The sequence below is a fragment of the Dryobates pubescens genome, chromosome 7, assembly GCF_014839835.1.
Source record: "Dryobates pubescens isolate bDryPub1 chromosome 7, bDryPub1.pri, whole genome shotgun sequence".
Lineage (NCBI taxonomy): Eukaryota > Metazoa > Chordata > Aves > Piciformes > Picidae > Dryobates > Dryobates pubescens.
The window spans coordinates 5,706,966-5,725,308 of NC_071618.1; the positions used below are offsets into that span (position 1 = coordinate 5,706,966).

The 18,343-nt window shown below is 46.3% G+C and overlaps 1 protein-coding gene across 3 annotated transcripts in view; it reads left to right on the plus strand.

The window, feature by feature from the left end:
• Nucleotides 1-18,343, plus strand: part of LIMS1 (LIM zinc finger domain containing 1) — a 46,424-nt gene that overhangs the window by 16,016 nt on the left and 12,065 nt on the right. For 2 of the 3 annotated variants that reach the window (XM_009911433.2, XM_009911432.2), the window contains exons 1-3: nt 1,947-2,153; nt 5,675-5,834; nt 16,941-17,007. In XM_009911433.2, coding sequence (XP_009909735.2) covers nt 1,972-2,153; nt 5,675-5,834; nt 16,941-17,007 — 409 coding nt within the window. In that variant the 5' untranslated portion in view covers nt 1,947-1,971. Of the gene's footprint in view, nt 1-1,946; nt 2,154-5,674; nt 5,835-16,940; nt 17,008-18,343 lie in introns of those variants that run through there. The other variant, XM_009911434.2, reaches the window with a different exon arrangement.

Consider the following 18,343-nt stretch of genomic DNA (forward strand, 5'->3'; position numbering starts at 1 on the left):
AGGAGATGGTCAGTGATAAGGGAAAGAGACAGACATACACTAAACCAGAGTGAATCAGCACAGTTAGTCTATTGCAGTCAGTCTCCCTGGAGTTTTCTGTACCCACAGAAGCTCAGCATTGACCTATGCAGGGGACCAGGATGGATGAGAGCTGGCATCACTGTGCCTGCATCTTCATTGGCAAACAGTGTTCATTTTCATCACTGGTGCTACAGTGGATGCAGAAACGTTTTCTTCTAGCACTGTTTCCTGCAACAGTGCTCTGGTCATACCATTGTGGCCTAGGGCTACAACCTGAACATTGCTTCATCTGGATCTTGCTCCTTGACAGATAAAAATAGGGCTTGAGCTTCAGCCAAGATATGTCAGTGGCAAGGGTGAAGCCTTCTTAGCCTGTTACAGCTTGTGACTCTGTGTAGCTTTGGTGCAAGACAAGTAAATAAGCAGGGTCATTCTGGGCCTTACCTGCCATAACATCCTGTGGTGCTGGGGAATAGCTCACTGACAAGGGGAAATGAAGGAAAGACACCTGATCAAACTCATTCCACAAATTTGGCAGCAGCAGAAGCATAATGCTGTGCTGGCCAGGCTACATGTGAGCCCAGGCCTGTGTGGAGAGTGGTGTGTGTGCCACTGTACACTTACTGAGCAGCCTACCCTAACTGCTGCTTAGAGCTATGGGCCAAAACCATCATAAAGCAGTCCCTCTGCAGTAGGTCCTAGTAAGGTGAAAGCACATTAAGTAGTGGCAGCCTTGACTGGACTTTCTGTCATACCCTTTGTCAATTTCTGGTCCTAATTTCTCCTCTTGTTCCCTCTGTTTGTCTTCAGATACCATGGTGCCCTGTGTCAAAAGCACAAAGTGCATGAGGTTCAGTTGATTGCTAACAAGGCTGAATCAGTTCAACACAAAAGATAGTTACTTGGGACAGAAGATTCCCAAAAGCCTGCATTGTTGACAGTTACAAGTTGCTGGAATCTGGATGTCCCACATCTGCTGCAAGTGTCTGACCCTGTCTTCCCTAGTAAGCACTGCACAACAGGGTTTTAAAATAAAATGTAACCATGAAATAATTGCAACATTAGGAGAGCATTCTGTGGTGAAGCAATGATTAATTTTCATTCTTTCCTCCTGGTCTTGCTCTCAGTCCCCTCCTATCCACAGTCATTACTTACTTGAGTCATTACTCCAGTAAATGTTCTTGGGTTAGATAATTGTTCTAAATGTAGCACATCACTGGAAATCAAGATTAGTTTTCCCTCTTTTGTGTACTATCCGTTATAGCATACCTGATAATTTGCTTAATGGCCTGTGAAGCACAACAGAAACCAATCTGTCTGTGCTTACACCTTCTCTGAAGTACTGACAAGAAGATGCCTATAGCTAAATCAGCACATATGACTTAGAAGACACAAGTGAAACATTAAAGCCATTTTTACAGTGTAATTAATATCCTGCATCATCGAAGCAATATTTACCTAATGACTGAATTCTTGTCTTCATGCTTTCCACTGCCGGTTTGTCCATGATAAAATATTGTTGGAATCTGCCTTCACCCCACCCCCCTCAACAGAAAGTAGCAGCAGACAAGCTTGGTGGTGAAATTCTTTGCTCACAGAGGTTACTCACACCACAGATGCCCTGGGTGGCTTCTCTCAGCAGCTGGCAGCAAAGCCCCTTTCCAGCATCTGAGTTTGCCTGACGGCCTGGCAAGGGAATGTGCTCCTCCACTCACAGCCAGTGTCAGTAAATCACAGCATGACAGGCTCACCGCCCCACCACTGAACTTTTAACTTGAAGCTCTAGCAGGGTGCTGAGTAGCTTGGGCTACATGACACTGAGCTGTGAAAGTAAATCACTTCACTGGGAACAAGGGGAAGTCCAGCATATTGTTTTGCAGACGCTGCCTACCGCTTGTTTGCAGTATAAGCATAGAATATATGCACCTGGGAAAGCAATTAGAGAGCGAGATGGACTTCCAGCGCAGAGCTCACCCTTACCCTATCCCAGAGGATGAAGAAGTTGCACACAAAGTTGCTCCTGATGCTCGTAACTCTGCAGAAAATGAAGATGAGAAGCCAGTGTCAAAATTGCAGCGCAGACACAGTGACGTAAAACTCTACAAAGAGTTTTGTGACTTTTATGCGAGATTGTAAGTTCATTCTGTTCAGCTGTGGGGTGTAGCTGTGGTGACATTATTGATGTGCTGTACATATGTATTTTGTTATCTGAGCTCTGGGCAGGCTGTGCAAGCTGTTCTCTGATGCAACCTTTGCCACTCTTCTGCTCGATTCATTGTCATTTGTAATCCGCTACAACCTGAGCTGTTACTTTCAATGTGATCCTTCATTGCATCAGAAATTTTTATCAGCAGTTGACAAGGGATTTTCAGGGAATCTCTCTGACTATGAGTTGTTCACCTGTTACTTTGGGAAAGGGATAAACTAATGCAGAAGTATTATATGCACCACTCTACATACATGATGTTTTTCAAAGTCGAGTACCTTTGCATACCTGGGAGGAAAGCTTTGTGTTTTCATTTGATTTCGAACTTTGCTTGATGTTTTTGCTTGGGTTGTACTTTAGGCTTTTCTGCACTTAACGTCCTTAATGCTTGAGAACTGTTGAGGTGATGATGAAAGCTCCTACTTCCTGTTGTGATTCTTCTTTCTTTAGATTAGTAAGGAGGACAGATGAAGTGCCTGAGGTTTTCCTCCACAAGAAGCATATGCAATTTCTGGAGACCATCAGCAAGCTAGTGAGCCACAGTTTATATGTGTAATCACTGCAATGTGAGTGATTGTAAGCTTGTCTGTTACGTATAGGACAGACCATCCTCCATCTGATCCTGTGAAATTTGCACATTTTTTTCACCAAGATGGCAGTGAATATTTGACCAGCAGTTACTGTTTCCCTTTTCTGCAGAGATCTTTAAAGAGAGAGGAAGAAAAAAAAAAACCCCAAAGGCCAGCTAATAATAACTGGTCAGATGTGACAGTGCATAGAGCTCTTCTGTGAGACAGTGTAAGAAATAGATAAAGCACATTCCATTTTGAACCACGTGCTAGGTGTTTGCTTGCTCCCTGTGCAAGGAATGAATTAAATGCCTATTGAACCTATTGGTGGGAGCCAAGGGATCTTATTCCCTGGAGGGGAAAGACTTGGCATCTTGCAGTGCATTGAGGGCACTGCACTTACAGGCACAGCGTGATAGCTGTACCACAGTGTGTGCATCTGTGTTTAAAATGGTGTCAGTTGTTTTATAAGCTTCCAGATAAACGTTTGAGTTGGTTTTGTCAGATTATCATGAAACTAGTTCATTGTCCTGTATTTGCCATATTAGGGAAGAGAGGCGATCCTGAAAGAGTCTTGATATGAGTAAGAAATTGTTTGCGAAGGAAAAATCAAGTGAACCCTTTTTTGGCCTTAACTGAAACACAGCTGTACTGTCTTCTGCAGATGTGGACATGGTAGCAGTGTACTGAATTCCTCTGGTATTTTGCAGCTACTGCATTGTCATTTAATGGTAACATGTCTTTGAGAAGCAACTGAAGTTGCTATCTGAGTTGGATTATTTTTTTCCCCAACCCTGGCATGGGTTTGCCAGCTTGTGTAGGCCTGTGTGTAAGTCGCAGTGGGGCATATTGAGCATTCCTACCTCCCCCTTGGCCCTGGACCAACACTGGCACAGTATTCATTGAGCTCTCTGAGATGAACCCTAACAAACCAACTAAAAATCCCATGACTTGAAACTCGGTTTGTAAAATGGTTTGAAGGTATGCATGGTTTCAAGCCAGCATGGATTTAGGAAGGGCAGGTCCTGCCTGACCGACCTGACCTCCTTTTATGACCAAGTGACCTGCCTGGTGGACACGGGGCAGGCTGTGGATGTAGTCAACCTGGACTTCAGCAAGACCCTTGACACCATCCCCCACAGCAAACTCCTGGCCAAGCTGTCAGCCTATGGCTTGGACAGCAGCACTCTGTGCTGGATTAGGAACTGACTGGAGGGATGAGCCCGGAGAGTGGTGGTGAATGGTGCCACATCCAGCTGGCAGCCAGGCACTAGTGGTGTTCCCCAGGGATCAGTGCTGGGTCCCATCCTATTAAATATCTTCATTGATGATCTGGATGAGGGGATTGAGTCCATCATCAGTAAATTTGCAGATGACACCAAGTTGGGGGTAGGTGTTGATCTGTTAGAGGGTAGGAGAGCTCTGCAGAGGGATCTTAAGAGGCTGAACAGATGGGCAGAGTCCAATGGCATGATATTTAACACATCTAAATGCCAGGTTCTACACATTGGCCACAACAACCCCATGCAGTGCTACAGGCTGGGGGCAGAGTGGCTGGAGAATAGCCAGGCAGAAAGGGACCTGGGGGTACTGGTTGATAGTAGGCTGAATATGTAGGCAGTGTGCCCAGGTGGCCAAGAAGGCCAATGGCATCCTGGCCTGTATCAGGAATAGCGTGGGCAGCAGGAGCAGGGAAGTCATTGTGTCCCTGTACGCCGCACTGGTTAGGCCACACCTTGAGTCCTGTGTCCAGTTCTGGGCCCCTCAGTTTAGGAAAGATGTTGACTTGCTGGAACATGAACAGAGAAGGGCAACAAAGCTGGTGAAGGGTTTGGAGCACAAGCCCTGTGAGGAGAGGCTGAGGGAGCTGGGGTTGCTTAGCCTGGAGCAGAGGAGGCTCAGGGGAGACCTTATTGCTGTCCACAACTACCTGAAGGGAGGTTGTAGCCAGGTGGGGGTTGGTCTCTTTTCCCAGGCAACCAGCACCAGAACAAGAGCACACAGTCTCAGGCTGTGCCAGGGGAAGTGTAGTCTGGATCTTAGAAAGAAGTTCTTTGTAGAAAGAGTGATTGGCCTTTGGAATGGGCTGCCCAGCAAGGTGGTGAGGTCAATATCCCTGGAGGTGTTTAAGAAAAGACTGGATGAGGCATTTAGTGCCGTGGTCTAGTTGATTAGTTAGGGTTGAGTGATCAGTTGGACTTGATGATCTTGGAGGTCTCTACCAACCTGGCTGATGAAATTCTGGCTATGAAGTTCTGTATGCAAAGCTTATATAAGGCATAATTGTTTATCTGATACGGTTTTCAGTAATATTTGCCAGGTTAGATACTGTACACTCTTTCATACTGCTTATTTAGAAATTTTGAACCAATGCTGTTACAAATATATATATGTGTGTGTGTGCATATGTATATTAGGAATTATTTTGGGATTAGCATTTTTGTTTTCTTGTGTGATGCCAGTGCTCAAATACTGTTAATATTTGCCCTTATTTTCTGTAATTCTAATGCATTTTGGCATTTTTAAAGTACTTCTTTGAATTGCCTGCCTTTATTTACCATAAATTATGAGAAAATGAGCCTACAAAAATGAGCCTGTAGTAACAAACATTGCTTTGTTTGTTTGTTTAATTAATAGTTGTTGGTATGCATTGCAGGGATTTTGTTTCTGAACAGTTTGGGAGCAGGGGAAGTGGCAGTTTTATTTCCGAGCGGTTGCCACAAATCGTTAACTCCATTGGAAAAGTTGTGTTGAGCAGCCTAGCATTAGGCTGATGCAGTTGGCTCTGAATTAAAAAATAAAAAGGGAAAAAAGTGGCCCCAACCCAGTGGTGTTGCCTATATAGGTTAATTTTCTTTCTGGTTTTTTTTCATGACAGCAACATGGCGAACGCACTTGCAAATGCCATCTGTGAGCGCTGCAGGGGTGGCTTTGCCCCCGACGAGAAAATTGTCAACAGCAACGGTGAGCTGTACCATGAGCAGTGCTTTGTCTGTGCCCAGTGCTTTCAGCAGTTTCCTGAAGGGCTCTTCTATGAGGTAAGCAGGGCAGAGCACGGGTCTCCCCCCCAGCCTTTGCCTTGTGCCTTCATTCTCATACCAGAAGTGGCTTTGGGCAGACTGATAGATCAGAAAGTTCTGTGGGAAGAACTGGGCTCCAAAAGGATCTTCCCAGCAGAATGACAAAAAAGGAGCTGCAATTCTGTGCTAATTTGGAGGACACCAGTGTATACAACCTTATTTAAATGTGTAGCCTAAAGTTATCAGAACCAAGAAAAAAAAGTGCTGGAGATTTCTTTCTCAGTGTAGATTCTTTTCTCTTGAAATCTGAAAAGCAGAGAAATCATAATTCTTGGAGAACAGGCATAGAATCATAGAATCATTCAGGTTGGAAAAGACCCTTGAAGTGATCAGGCCCAATTATTTACTCTACTAAGTTCACAACTAAACCATATTACTGATATTGCTAAACTGTATTCCCTCATCTGGAGAGAAACCCGAGCACTCTGCGGTCCAAAGGTTTATTGCCAAGTTTAGTGAGGTTCATAGAGATGACCTGTAAGTCAGCATGCTGAGATCAGGGTATGTGGAGAGCCCAAACCAGATGGGACCTGTGTGTAGGTTAGCTCTACGTTTAACAAACTGAAACATTCAAAATCAGCACTTCTCACATGCATTCAAGAGCAAATCCCCTACTCTGATTCATATTTGTCATCCCTAGGTAGATTGCCCTCAGCTCAGGTGAGTATTTTGATACTGGTGTCATTTTCTTTTGCCTTCCCTTATCTTGAAGATACAAGTGTCTGAAACACAAAGTGACTTCAGTGAAAGCTTTCGACTAGTTCATAACTGGAGCAGGGCAGAGGCAGGTTGAACATACAGAGGAAGTTCTTTACAATGAGAGTAGTAAAATACTGAAACAGATTGGATGTGGTTGAGGCCCTGTCCCTGAAGACTTAATGTGGTCCTGGGTAGGCTGATCTAGTTGGAGGGGTCCCTGCTCACTGCAGGGGAGTTAGACAAGATGACATTTTAGGGTCTCTTCCAACCCAATGCATTCTGTAATATGTGAAGTTATTGGTGTAAGGAAGGGTAGATGATATGAGAATGGGGATTAGTGTCTGAGAGATAAGGTCCTGCCCAAGTAGTTTGTAATACTGTGGTGGTTTAGGCTGGGTGCCGGCCCCTGATGCCACTGCACAGGCCACACCTAGGATGTCCCAAAGGGAGCCCAGCCCAGTGGGTGGTCACAGGAGGCCAGATATTGCATCCCATAATGCCCTGCTCCCCTATAAAACATCATCGAGGGGTCCTCATTTCCTCTTTTTTCCCTCACCGCTGCCTAGGTAAAATGGCATGAGCTGCCTCCTTTGGGCCTGCCCAAACCCAAGGCGGGGTTAGGGGGGGAGAAGGAGCCTGGGGGCAGGGGTGGGTGTTGGGTGTAACCCCCCAGGTGGGGGTGGGATGTTCTTGGATATGTTTTGGGATCTCTTTGTCACGGTGCTTGAGGTTTTCTGTAAAACTTTCATTGTTTTGTTTTGTTTTTTTTCATTTAAACTTTCCACCATTTTTGCAATCCGTTTTGTCTGAGTCAGGGAGCAGTGTAATGCCCCAGAAATCCATGAGGAATTAGTTCGGGACCTGCTGAGCCACTTGGACACCCACAAGTCCGTGGGACCGGATGGGATCCATCCTAGGGTGCTGAGAGAGCTGGCCGATGAGCTGGCCAAGCCGCTCTCCATCATTTTCCTCCAGTCCTGGCTCACTGGAGAGGTCCCAGATGACTGGAAACTGGCCAGTGTGGTCCCCATCCACAAGAAGGGTTAGATGGAGGAACCTGGAAACTCCAGGCCAGTCAGTCTGACCTCAGTGCCAGGGAAAATTATGGAGCAGATTATCCTGGAGGCAATAACTGCACACCTGAAGGACAGCCAAGGGCTCAGGTCCAGCCAGCATGGATTTAGGAAGGGCAGGTCCTGCCTCTCCAACCTGATCTCCTTTTATGATCAGGTGACCCGTCTGGTGGATGTGGGGAGGCCTGTGGATGTAGTCTACCTGGACTTCAGCAAGGCCTTTGACACCGTCCCCCACAGTAAACTGCTGGCTAAGCTGTCAGCTCGTGGCTTGGACAGCAGCACTCTGTGCTGGGTTAGGAACTGGCTGGAGGGCCGAGCCCAGAGAGTGGTGGTGAATGGTGCCACAGCCAGCTGGCGGCCAGTCACCAGTGGCGCCCCCCAGGGATCAGTGCTGGGCCCCATCCTCTTTAACATCTTCATTGATAATATGGATGAGGGGATCGAGTCAGTCATCAGCAAGTTTGCAGATGACACCAAGTTGGGAACAGATGTTAGTCAGAGGGTAGAAGGGCTCTGCAGAGGGACCTCGACCGACTGGACAGATGGGCAGAGTCCAGTGGGATGGCATTTAACAAGTCCAAGTGCCAGGTGCTGCACTTTGGCCACAGCAACCCCATGCAGAGCTACAGGCTGGGGTCAGAGTGGCTGGAGAGCTGCCAAACAGAGAGGGACCTGGGGGTGATGATTGACAGCCACCTAAACGTGAGCCAGCAGTGTGCCAGGTGGCCAAGAGGGCCAATGGCATCCTGGCCTGCATTAGGAATAGTGTGGCCAGCAGGAGCAGGGAGGTCATTGTGCCCCTGTACTCTGCATTGGTTAGGCCACACCTTGAGTACTGTGTCCAGTTCTGGTCCCCTCAGTTTAAGAAGGACATTGAAACACTTGAATGTGTCCAGAGAAGGGCAACAAGGCTGGGGAGAGGCCTTGAGCACAGCCCTGTGAGGAGAGGCTGAGGGAGCTGGGATTGTTTAGCCTGGAGAAGAGGAGGCTCAGGGGTGACCTCATTGCCCTCTACAACTACCTGAAAGGTGGTTGTAGACAGGAGGGGGTTGGTCTCTTCTCCCAGGCAACCAGCACCAGAACAAGGAACACAGTCTCAAGCTGTGCCAGGGGAGGTTTAGGCTCGAGGTGAGGAGAAAGTTCTTCACTGAGCGAGTCGTTCGTCATTGGAATGTGCTGCCCAGGGAGGTGGTGGAGTCACCGTCCCTGGAGGTGTTCAAGGGGAGATTGGACGTGGCACTTGGTGCCATGGTCTAGTCGTGAGGTCTGTGGTGACAGGTTGGACTTGATCTTTGAGGTCTCTTCCAACCTTAGTGATACTGTGATACTGTGAGTCTTTCTTTTGCCCGTAGTGGGAGAATTGGTTTCTCAACCTACCACAAATACAACTTACAGTAGTAGTTACAGGATTTATGCCATACTGTGATCAGAAAAGGCAGGTGAACAGTATGTTAAAAGCACAATGCTGTGCTTTCACACTCAGTGTGCTGTCCCTGTTTATTCCCACAGTAAGTTTCTAATTTTACAGAGCCATGTTATGTGGTGATGAGGAGAGGCTGAGGGAGGAGTGTGGAGTGGAAAAGAGATGAGCAAAGGGGCTTCTTGGGGTTTGCTTCATCTCGTCTTATGTGAGGATCAAAAGCCTTCTCAGTGCTGTAGGATCAGTGTTGCACAGATTGTGGTAAATGAGCCACTAGTATCCCTTAAGACATCAAAAGGTGAGTGTCTTGGTCCAGAGAGGGAAAGAGACTCAGTTCTTTTGAATATTCCCCTGTTATGAAATTAGAGGCACAAACAAGGCCAAAATATCAACAGTGAGGCTATTTATTAACAGAATAAAGTGGATGGATGAGAAGGGGAGAGAAGAGAGAGAAAGAGAAGAGGGAGAGAGAAAAGGAAATGAATTATATTACTACACCACTCACCCCCCAAGACAGTTTGGGTCTGTGGAGGAAGGCTGCTGCAGCTTTGGCGTGGGGGAGAGGTCTTCCTTGTTGGCTGTGGTGTCTGCTGCTGGAGGAGGGGAGGGAGAGATCCCAAAGTCCAAGTCCTTCTCTGAGCAGCCTCTTCAGGTCAACGAGTTGCAGCAGGCGGAACTTAGGACCCAGACAGAGAGAGTTCCTCCTGGTCTACTGCCTCCAGGCTACATGGTGGTGTCTTTTCTCCTGTGTCTGTACTTTTCTGTCCTGGTATTCTCTTCGTTTTTCTTCCGAGCGGGATTGCCCAGGTCTTTTCCTCTTCTGAGCCAGTTCTGAGCTCAGATCTTTTGTACAGTTTTTTAGGTATGTGTCCAGGTGGTGAAACCATTGTCCTTTTCACCATCCTCCCTTTTTGGGGTAGCTGATGGGTAGAGATGATCTTGTCTATGCACATTCCAGAGAGTCATTATCCAGTGGCATCTGCCCAATACACATCAGCTATTGTCTGGGCAAGGAGCAAAGGTGATTTTATCTTTGTTGAGTCACATCAAGAGAGACAAGGTTTAGTCTCTCACAGTGAGCTGCAAGGCAGTAGCAATTAAATAAAACCAAATCAAGCAAACAAATAAAAAAACCCTAGACACACATTGCAGTACAATTGTTAAGATATACTGAGCTGCTGCCTGCTTGCAGGCATGGTAAGGAGTCCATCTTGAAGTGCTTCAGACCTGAGGCAAACTTAGAGTGATGTGCATGTTTTAAAACTAAAGCATTTATGATTGTGTTAATAAAATTGTCTTAAAACAATAAAAAATATTTTTCTCTAAATAATGAGTATTTTATTCATCCTTGTTCTGTCTCAAAAATCAGTGAGAGGTTCCAGGGACCTCTATTAGAAAGCTAAGTGGCTCTTTGTTAAAGATATAATTTTGAGAAATCCTGCTCTAGAGAGTCTCTTTCTCCAAGGAGATGGACAAGGACCACAATGGAAAGAATAGAATACATAGAATAAACCAGGTTGGAAGAGACCTTCAAGATAACCGCATCCAACCCATCCAACCAATCCAACACCACCCAAACAACTAACCCACGGCACCAAGCACCCCATCAAGTCTCCTCCTGAAAACCTCCAGTGATGGCGACTCCACCACCTCCCCAGGCAGCCCATTCCAATGGGCAATCACTCTCTCTGTATAGAACTTCTTCCTAACATCTAGCCTGAACCTCCCCTGGCGCAGCCTGAGACTGTGTCCTCTTGTTCTGGTACTGGCTGCCTGGGAGAAGAGACCAACATCCATCTGTCTACAACCTCCCTTCAGGTAGTTGTAGAGAGTAATAAGGTCACCCCTGAGTCTCCTCTTCTCCAGGCTAAGCCCTCTCCTCATAGGGCTTGTGCTCCAAGCCCCTCACCAACCTTGTTGCCCTTTTCTGGACACGCTCCAGCAAGTCAACCTCCTTCCTAAACTGAGGGGCCCAGAACTGGACACAGTACTCGAGGTGCGGCCTAACCAGTGCAGTGTACAGGGGCAGAATGACCTCCCTGCTCCTGCTGGCCACACTGTTCCTGATGCAGGCCAGGATGCCATTGGCCCTCTTAGCTGCCTGGGCACACTGCAGGCTCATGTTCAGTCTACTATCAACCAGCACCCCCAGGTCCCTTTCCACCTGACTGCTCTCCAGCCACTCTGACCCCAGCCTGTAGCTCTGCATGGGGTTGCTGTGGCCAATGTGCAGAACCCGGCACTTGGATGTGTTCAATCTCATGCCGTTGGACTCTGCCCATCTGTCCAGCCTGTCGAGGTCCCTCTGCAGAGCCTCTCTACCCTCCAGTAGATCAACTCCTGAAAGAAAGTCTTACAACTAGTCTGGGAGTATTACAGCTTCTCTGCTGCTCATGGGATCCTGGATCTCTTAGGCAGGGGCAAGTATCCTGGTGGTGTTGAGGTGTATTGGATGTAGCCATTGTGCTTCCTGCTGCTATTTTGTTAACATTAGTGTTCATTATGGTCGGGATTTGACCATTCTCTTACTGCAGAGCAATGTTTCCTGTTACATAGAGTCAGAGATGAGTGTCCATAGATTGTCTGGGGAATGAAAATATTTTGGTTGCTAGTGTTGTTTTCAGGCTAGCTAGACTTTATTTTTGAGAAATGTTAGATAGAAAGTGGAACATTTCAGTTAAGAATAGACACTTTTTGCCACTGCTACTACAGAGGTAAAATAATTGTGATGAGTTTTAAATGAATACGTAAAAGACCTGCGTATGGTTTGAAGTTCACATCACCTTTCTGCCCCTAGGCATACAGTGTCTACGACAAGATCTTGCAGTTTCTCTCCACACCAGCAAGTCTATATTCTGGTGCTGAAGAGAGGTACTTTTTGGTCTGTTTAAGTCCTCTGAGAGCCTTTAGATGATAGCTTTTAAATCTTACCCAGTCTTCCTCCCCCCTCTATATTGGTGTGTTATGGGTATCTTCTAGAAAGTGGAGTGGTCAGTGAATGTCCAGACTGTCCCAGTCCTTGTGCCTTTGAGGTTATTTCAACTTGGAAATCTTCAGCAGGGCCTTCTCCTCTGTCTCTGCGCCCTTTAGTGTCCATGCATGTCCTGTGCTGCCAAAAAGGCTCTCACGTAGCACTGAAGTGACCAGTGAGATGATTACAGTGGAAACCTGAACATGTTTCCTGGTGGTGCCGCTCAGGGAGAAGGGCAGACAAGGGCACAGCTTGCTCTTTATTCAGCACCTTGGTACTAGAGATGAGAATGTAGTGGGTGACAGTGTTTGGAGGAAAAAGAGGGATCAGCCCTAAGCAGAGAGAAGGTGGGCTTAGGTTGGTCAGTGCTCAGGAGATGGCTGTCAGTGCTCTGAGGACTTGAGATGATCTGTATCACTGCCAAGAAATAGTGACTGGGTAAGACTGGCTTAATGCACTCTGAGAAGATGGATGTGTTTGGGGGTGTGGCTAGGTAAGATGTTTCTCTGAGCAGGTTCCCTGTGGGTAAGCACTGTTGGTTGCCCGGCATGAGGTTGTGTTTGTTGTGTCTGGTTTAGCTAAACTGGTGTTTCTTGGGGCATGATTTCCAGCTCTTAGCAATCGAGAAATCAAATACTCCTCTCCTGCCTAGTGCCAGCCTTACAGAGTTCCCCATTAGTCATTAAGTTGCTTATCATGTTTGCCATTACACACTACTGTGATAAGCTTTGTGCCTGTGTTCTGTGGGTGGGGGCTGTACTGGTCAGGCTGATGTAGGTCACCTGCTCCACCGGAGGTGCCTCTGGGCTGTCTGCAGGGACTCTGATCAGCACAGCTTGCTGTCGTCCAGTGATGGAGCTGAGCTGCTTTCAGCACAAGCAGTGCCACACAGAAGCAGTGCCCACCTGCAGCTTGGTGTTTGCAATGCAGCAGGAATTTTTCTGATGTCCTCATGAGCTGATATGAGGAAAGACAAATACAGGTTCGTGGCAAGCCAACACTGGCCTTATTGCATAAGGGTGTAAGCGAGAGCTGTGTGCCTAATGTTGCATGGGAGCTGTGGGATTAGGACCTACTAGGGTACACTTGTGTTGCTGTTTGCTCCGCATTGCCAGTTCACTGTGTTTTCTGATGCACTCAACCTAAACAGAAATTAGCACAAGCTAATTGCTGTCAGATGTGAAGTGGTCTGGTCAATGTGCACTTGTAGCCAAGAGGGCCAATGGTATCTTGGGGTACATCAAGAAAAGTGTGTCCAGCAGGACTAAGGAGGTTCTTCTACCCCTCTATTCTGCCCTGATGAGACCACACCTGGAGTATTGTGTCCAGTTTTGGGCTCCTCAATTCAAGAGACAGGGATCTGCCTGAGTCCAATGTGGAGCCCCAAGGATGATTAGGGGACTTGAGCATCTCTCCTATGAATAGAGACTGAGAGACTTGGGGCTGTTTAGTCTTGGGAAGAGAAGACTGAGAGGGGATCTGATCATTGTCTATAAATATCTGAGGGGTGAGTGTCAAGTGGAGGGGGACAATCTCTTTACAGTGGTGTGCAGTAATAAGACAAGGAACAATGTATACAAACTTGAACATAGAAGGTATCACCTCAACATGAAGAGAAACTTTTATGGTGAGGATGGTGGAGCACTGGAACAGGCTGTCCAGGGAGGTGGTGGAGTTTCCTTCTCTGGAGACTTTCAAAACCCACCTGGATGCATTCCTGTGAGGACTACCCTGGGTGGTTCTGCTTTGGCAGAGTGGTTGGACTTGACGATCTCTGGAGGTCTCTTCCAACCTCTAACATTCTGTGATTTTGTGATTCTGGTCTTATTGACTCCACTGCCCAGAAGCACTGTATTCCATAGAGCTGCTGTTGCAGAATCTTACAACCTGGCGTAAGACAGTCCTATACTAACAGCAGAACAGCTGGCTTAAAAGGAGAGCTGCTATGGCAGTGCATTCAGAGGGACAGGTAATCAGACCACTATGATCAGTCAGTGGGCATTTCCTCCAACCCATGTCGCTCTTGGGTCCAAGAATGGCTATTCCCTACAAGAGGTTGCCCATGTCTCCCACTGGGGAATGTGGGCACCTTACCTTCAAACAGGAGGTTAGGAGAGATGAGTCCTACCCCAGATCCAGCCATTCATTAACAGGCTCTACTTAGTGTTTTCAGAAGAAGCCCAGTGCTCTGCACTGTGCTGAGGTGGAGGAGGTAGAAGGCCTTTCAGAGGTGGATAGAGTCATAGAATCATTTAGGTGGGGAAAGACCTTTAATCCAACCATTAACCCAGCGCCAAGAAGTTCACCACTAAACCATGTCCCTAAGCACTATATCTATAGCTCTTTTAAATACCTCCAGGGATGGTAACTCCACCACTTCCTCAGGAAGTCTTTTCCAATGCTTAACCACTCTTTCAGTGAAGAAATTTGTCCTAATACCCAGTTAAAATCTCCTCTGGCACAATTTGAGGCCGTTTCCTGTCATCTTACCACTCATTACTTGGGAGAAGAGACTGACCCCCATCTCTCTGCAACCTCCTTTCACACAGTTGTAGAAGGTGAGAAGATCTCTCCTGATCCTCCTTTTCTGCAGACTGGAGAACTTCAGTTCCCTCAGCCACCTCTCATAAGACTTGTGCTTTAGACCCTTCACAAGCTTCAATGCCCTTCTTTGGACATGCTCCAGCAACTCAATCTCACCATGTGTGCATACAGTAAAATCCTATGGACTACTCAGAAGATCTGCAGCACAGTTTGTAGTGCTAATAGTATCATTTAATTATAAGAATAAAATAAAATGAAATAGCATGTGACATTTCCTGGTGAATAAGAGGGAGTTCCTTTCACTTTCTTTGTTCCCCCTCCTCCCCCCTAAGTAATAACTTACAGGAAGATTAAAGGAAGGTGAAGCTGCAATGTACTTGTCAGATTTGTTTCTATTCTAGTTGCATCTTGAGTGTTTACTTAAAATGGGCTTTACCAGAAACTACCTTAGGGGAATGGTCTTTAAAGACTCATGTTCTGTGCATGTCATTTCACTAAGTCCAGCTAAAAACCTGGAGGTTATGTCATAGTGACATGTTCTATGCAGAGCTACTTAACTCATGGACTTCCAGCATACAACAGTCAAATGATCTGGCTTTTAGAATAGGTGCTGTGGGATTTGTTACAGAAGTTCTCTGATGGATGAACTTCTGGCTCATCCAACAGAGGCATCACAAATGTGCTGTTGATAATATAAACAAGACTGAATGGTAACCAACCTGTCTGATGCAAACCAGAGGGGGAGAAAACCTGTTTAATCCACTCAGATGAATATGTGGTGGCTCTGCAATCCAGGCAAACCTGAGCATTTCCCATTGGACCACCTATTTACCCAAAACAGGAAGTTTTCAGGTTGTTTTAGTTTGTTGGTTTATTTGTTTGTTTTTAGTTTAAAAAGGATTCTATCTGACAGGAAGCAAGCACAATTCACAACAAAACAGTAATTTCCATTGGTCACTGAGAAAGTAATAGTCCTGTGTCAATTATTTCTTTAAGCTCCAATTAAAAAAGTAATCTGTTTTAGTGTATTACACTGGAAAAACACTTAGTAATTTGCTAGCACACTTCTGAAAGAGTCTGATTATTGAGCATGTCTTTCTGTTCCTAGTTAGATGCAGCTGAGGTTGGGCACAGGAATTAAGTTTCTAATCTCAAAGTGACTTCCAGAGTGTTCCATTAGCTCCCCATCCTACTAGTGGCTCTGTATATTGCACAAGTAATTGCTGTATTTGTATTTATTCCTTGGAATTTCATGGTATAAGGCAGGTAATCTTGAAGCACATTGCTGTAGCATCTGTCCATGCACCAAACTTAATTTGTGAGTAATATTTTATACTATTTGATTTGTTTTGTCTTGGCCCCAGTAAAAGGAGTGGGGTTTCCTGCTATCTTGCTTTCTCCACTGTTTTAAACTGAGACATTCAAATCCAAACATTTTATAGCATACCTAATAATGTCTATCTGGTTTTGACATGCTAGTTGGCATCCGTGCCTAGTAATGAAGTGCCTGAAGGTATCTAACATTTCCCATTGCTTCAGGACATACTCACCTACATGTTTATACAATTTTTTTGGCTAAGGTGCTAATGCAGTGCTGTAAAACTTTTTTCCATGGGTTTTTGTGTGTGAGCTTGAACTGCGGCTGAACTTCTCTAAGATGTCAGAAAATTCAGATCCAAATGCAAATCCCTTAAGATGGGTTCCCTACTTCTTCTAATCGCTGTAGTGATCTTTGCTCCTTAAAAGCTGTATTTGACACTCTTAAGGGTCTTTTCCAGCGAAATGGTTCTATGATTCCATGCAATAAGCATCACAAAGAAAAGCTTCATTTCCCCTCATGTTTTGGTTGTATTGCTCCATAAATTGTAAAGATTTCTGTCCCTGGGTGTTCTTCCTGGCCCCTACTTACTTCCTCCTGTATGCTGGGTCATTCTTACAGGAAATGTAGAGTGGAGATTATATGAGCTCAGGAAACTGCTTCTTCCCAGGAAAGGTGTGTGTGTGTGGGAGGGGGGGGGTGTTGGGGTTTTGTGTGTGTGTGTTAGGTAATTTCCCATACAGAATTTGCTCAACTGCATCAGAGTTTCAGGGGTCTGACAAAGATAAGGCATCTCTTGTGCTGTAAATAGGTGACAGAAAACACCTCGGGCTCTCCGCAGCGTAGCAAAAGGGTGTGCTATTGCTACCTGCTAACTTGTAACTGAATTAAGGTGGGTGGATTTAATGCCTAGCACAGTCTGCCTTTTTTTGTGTGTGCAGCTACCTAATTGCATCTGGAATCAAACTGGTGTGTTACAGCATTCATGTTGAAGTCATACTCCTCGTCCCTCTAACAGCTTTTTTTCCATTTGCAGTTTGAAGGGAGGAAGTACTGTGAACATGACTTTCAAATGCTTTTTGCCCCATGCTGCCATCAATGTGGTAAGTTTTACACTGAGATGAAACACTTCACACTGATCACAAATGGGAATACCAGTGGCGGAAGATGTGAAACCTTTGTGTATGTTCTGTGTGAGGCAGCTGAACATCTGAGCATCCAGAGTGAAGTAGACTTCAGAGAGTTTTCCTAAATGTCATCACACAATAAGGTTTTTTGATTTAAATTTAGCTGTTGGTGCAGCAATCCAATGAGCAGACCATTCATGAACTTCTGATTAGCTATGCCTTTCATAACTCTTGATTATATATATCTATATATATATATAGATAGGTTGCTAGGGCATGTAGGAGGAAAATTAGGGAGGCAAAAGCATATTTGGAACTTAAACTGGCCTCTGATGTGAAGGACAACAAAAAGTCCTTCTATAAATATATTAATAGCAAGAGGAAGGGCAGGGACAACCTCCACTCCTTGGTTGACATGGAAGGAAATGTTGTAACACAGGATGAGGAAAAGGCAGAGGTACTTAACACCTTCTTTACCTCAGTTTTTACTAGCTGGAAAGAACGTCTACCAGACAGCTGGCCTGCAGAACTGGCAGAGGGAGCCAGGGAGCTACATGGTTTCCCTGTGTTCCATGAGCAAGTGATAGGAGCTCTCCTCAGCAGCTTGGACCCCCACAAGTCCATGGGACCAGATGGGATCCATCCTAGGGTGCTGAGAGAGCTGGCAGATGAGCTGGCCAAGCCACTCTCCATTATTTTTCATCAGTCCTGGCTCACTGGAGAGATCCCACATGACTGGAAGCTGGCCAACGTGGTACCCATCCACAAGAAGGGCCGGTTGGATGAGCCAGGGAATTACAGGCCTGTCAGCCTGACCTCAGTGCCAGGAAAGATTATGGAGCAGGTCATCCTGAGTGCAATCACGCAACACTTAGAGGATGGCCAAGGGATCAGGCCCAGCCAGCATGGGTTTAGGAAGGGCAGGTCCTGCCTGACCAACCTGATCTCCTTCTATGATCAGGTGACCCGCCTGGTGGATGTGGGGAGGCCTGTGGATGTAGTCTACCTGGACCTCAGCAAGGCCTTTGACACCGTTCCCCATAGCAAACTCCTGGCCAAGCTGTCAGCCCATGGCTTGGATGGGACCACACTGCGATGGGTTAGGAACTGGCTGGAGGGCCGAGCCCAGAGAGTGGTAGTGAATGGTGCCACATCCAGCTGGCAGCCAGTCACCAGTGGTGTGCCCCAGGGATCAGTACTGGGCCCCTTGCTCTTTAACATCTTTATTGATGATCTGGACGAGGGCATCGAGTCCATCATCAGTAAATTTGCTGACGACACCAAGCTGGGCGCAGGAGTTGATCTGCTGGAG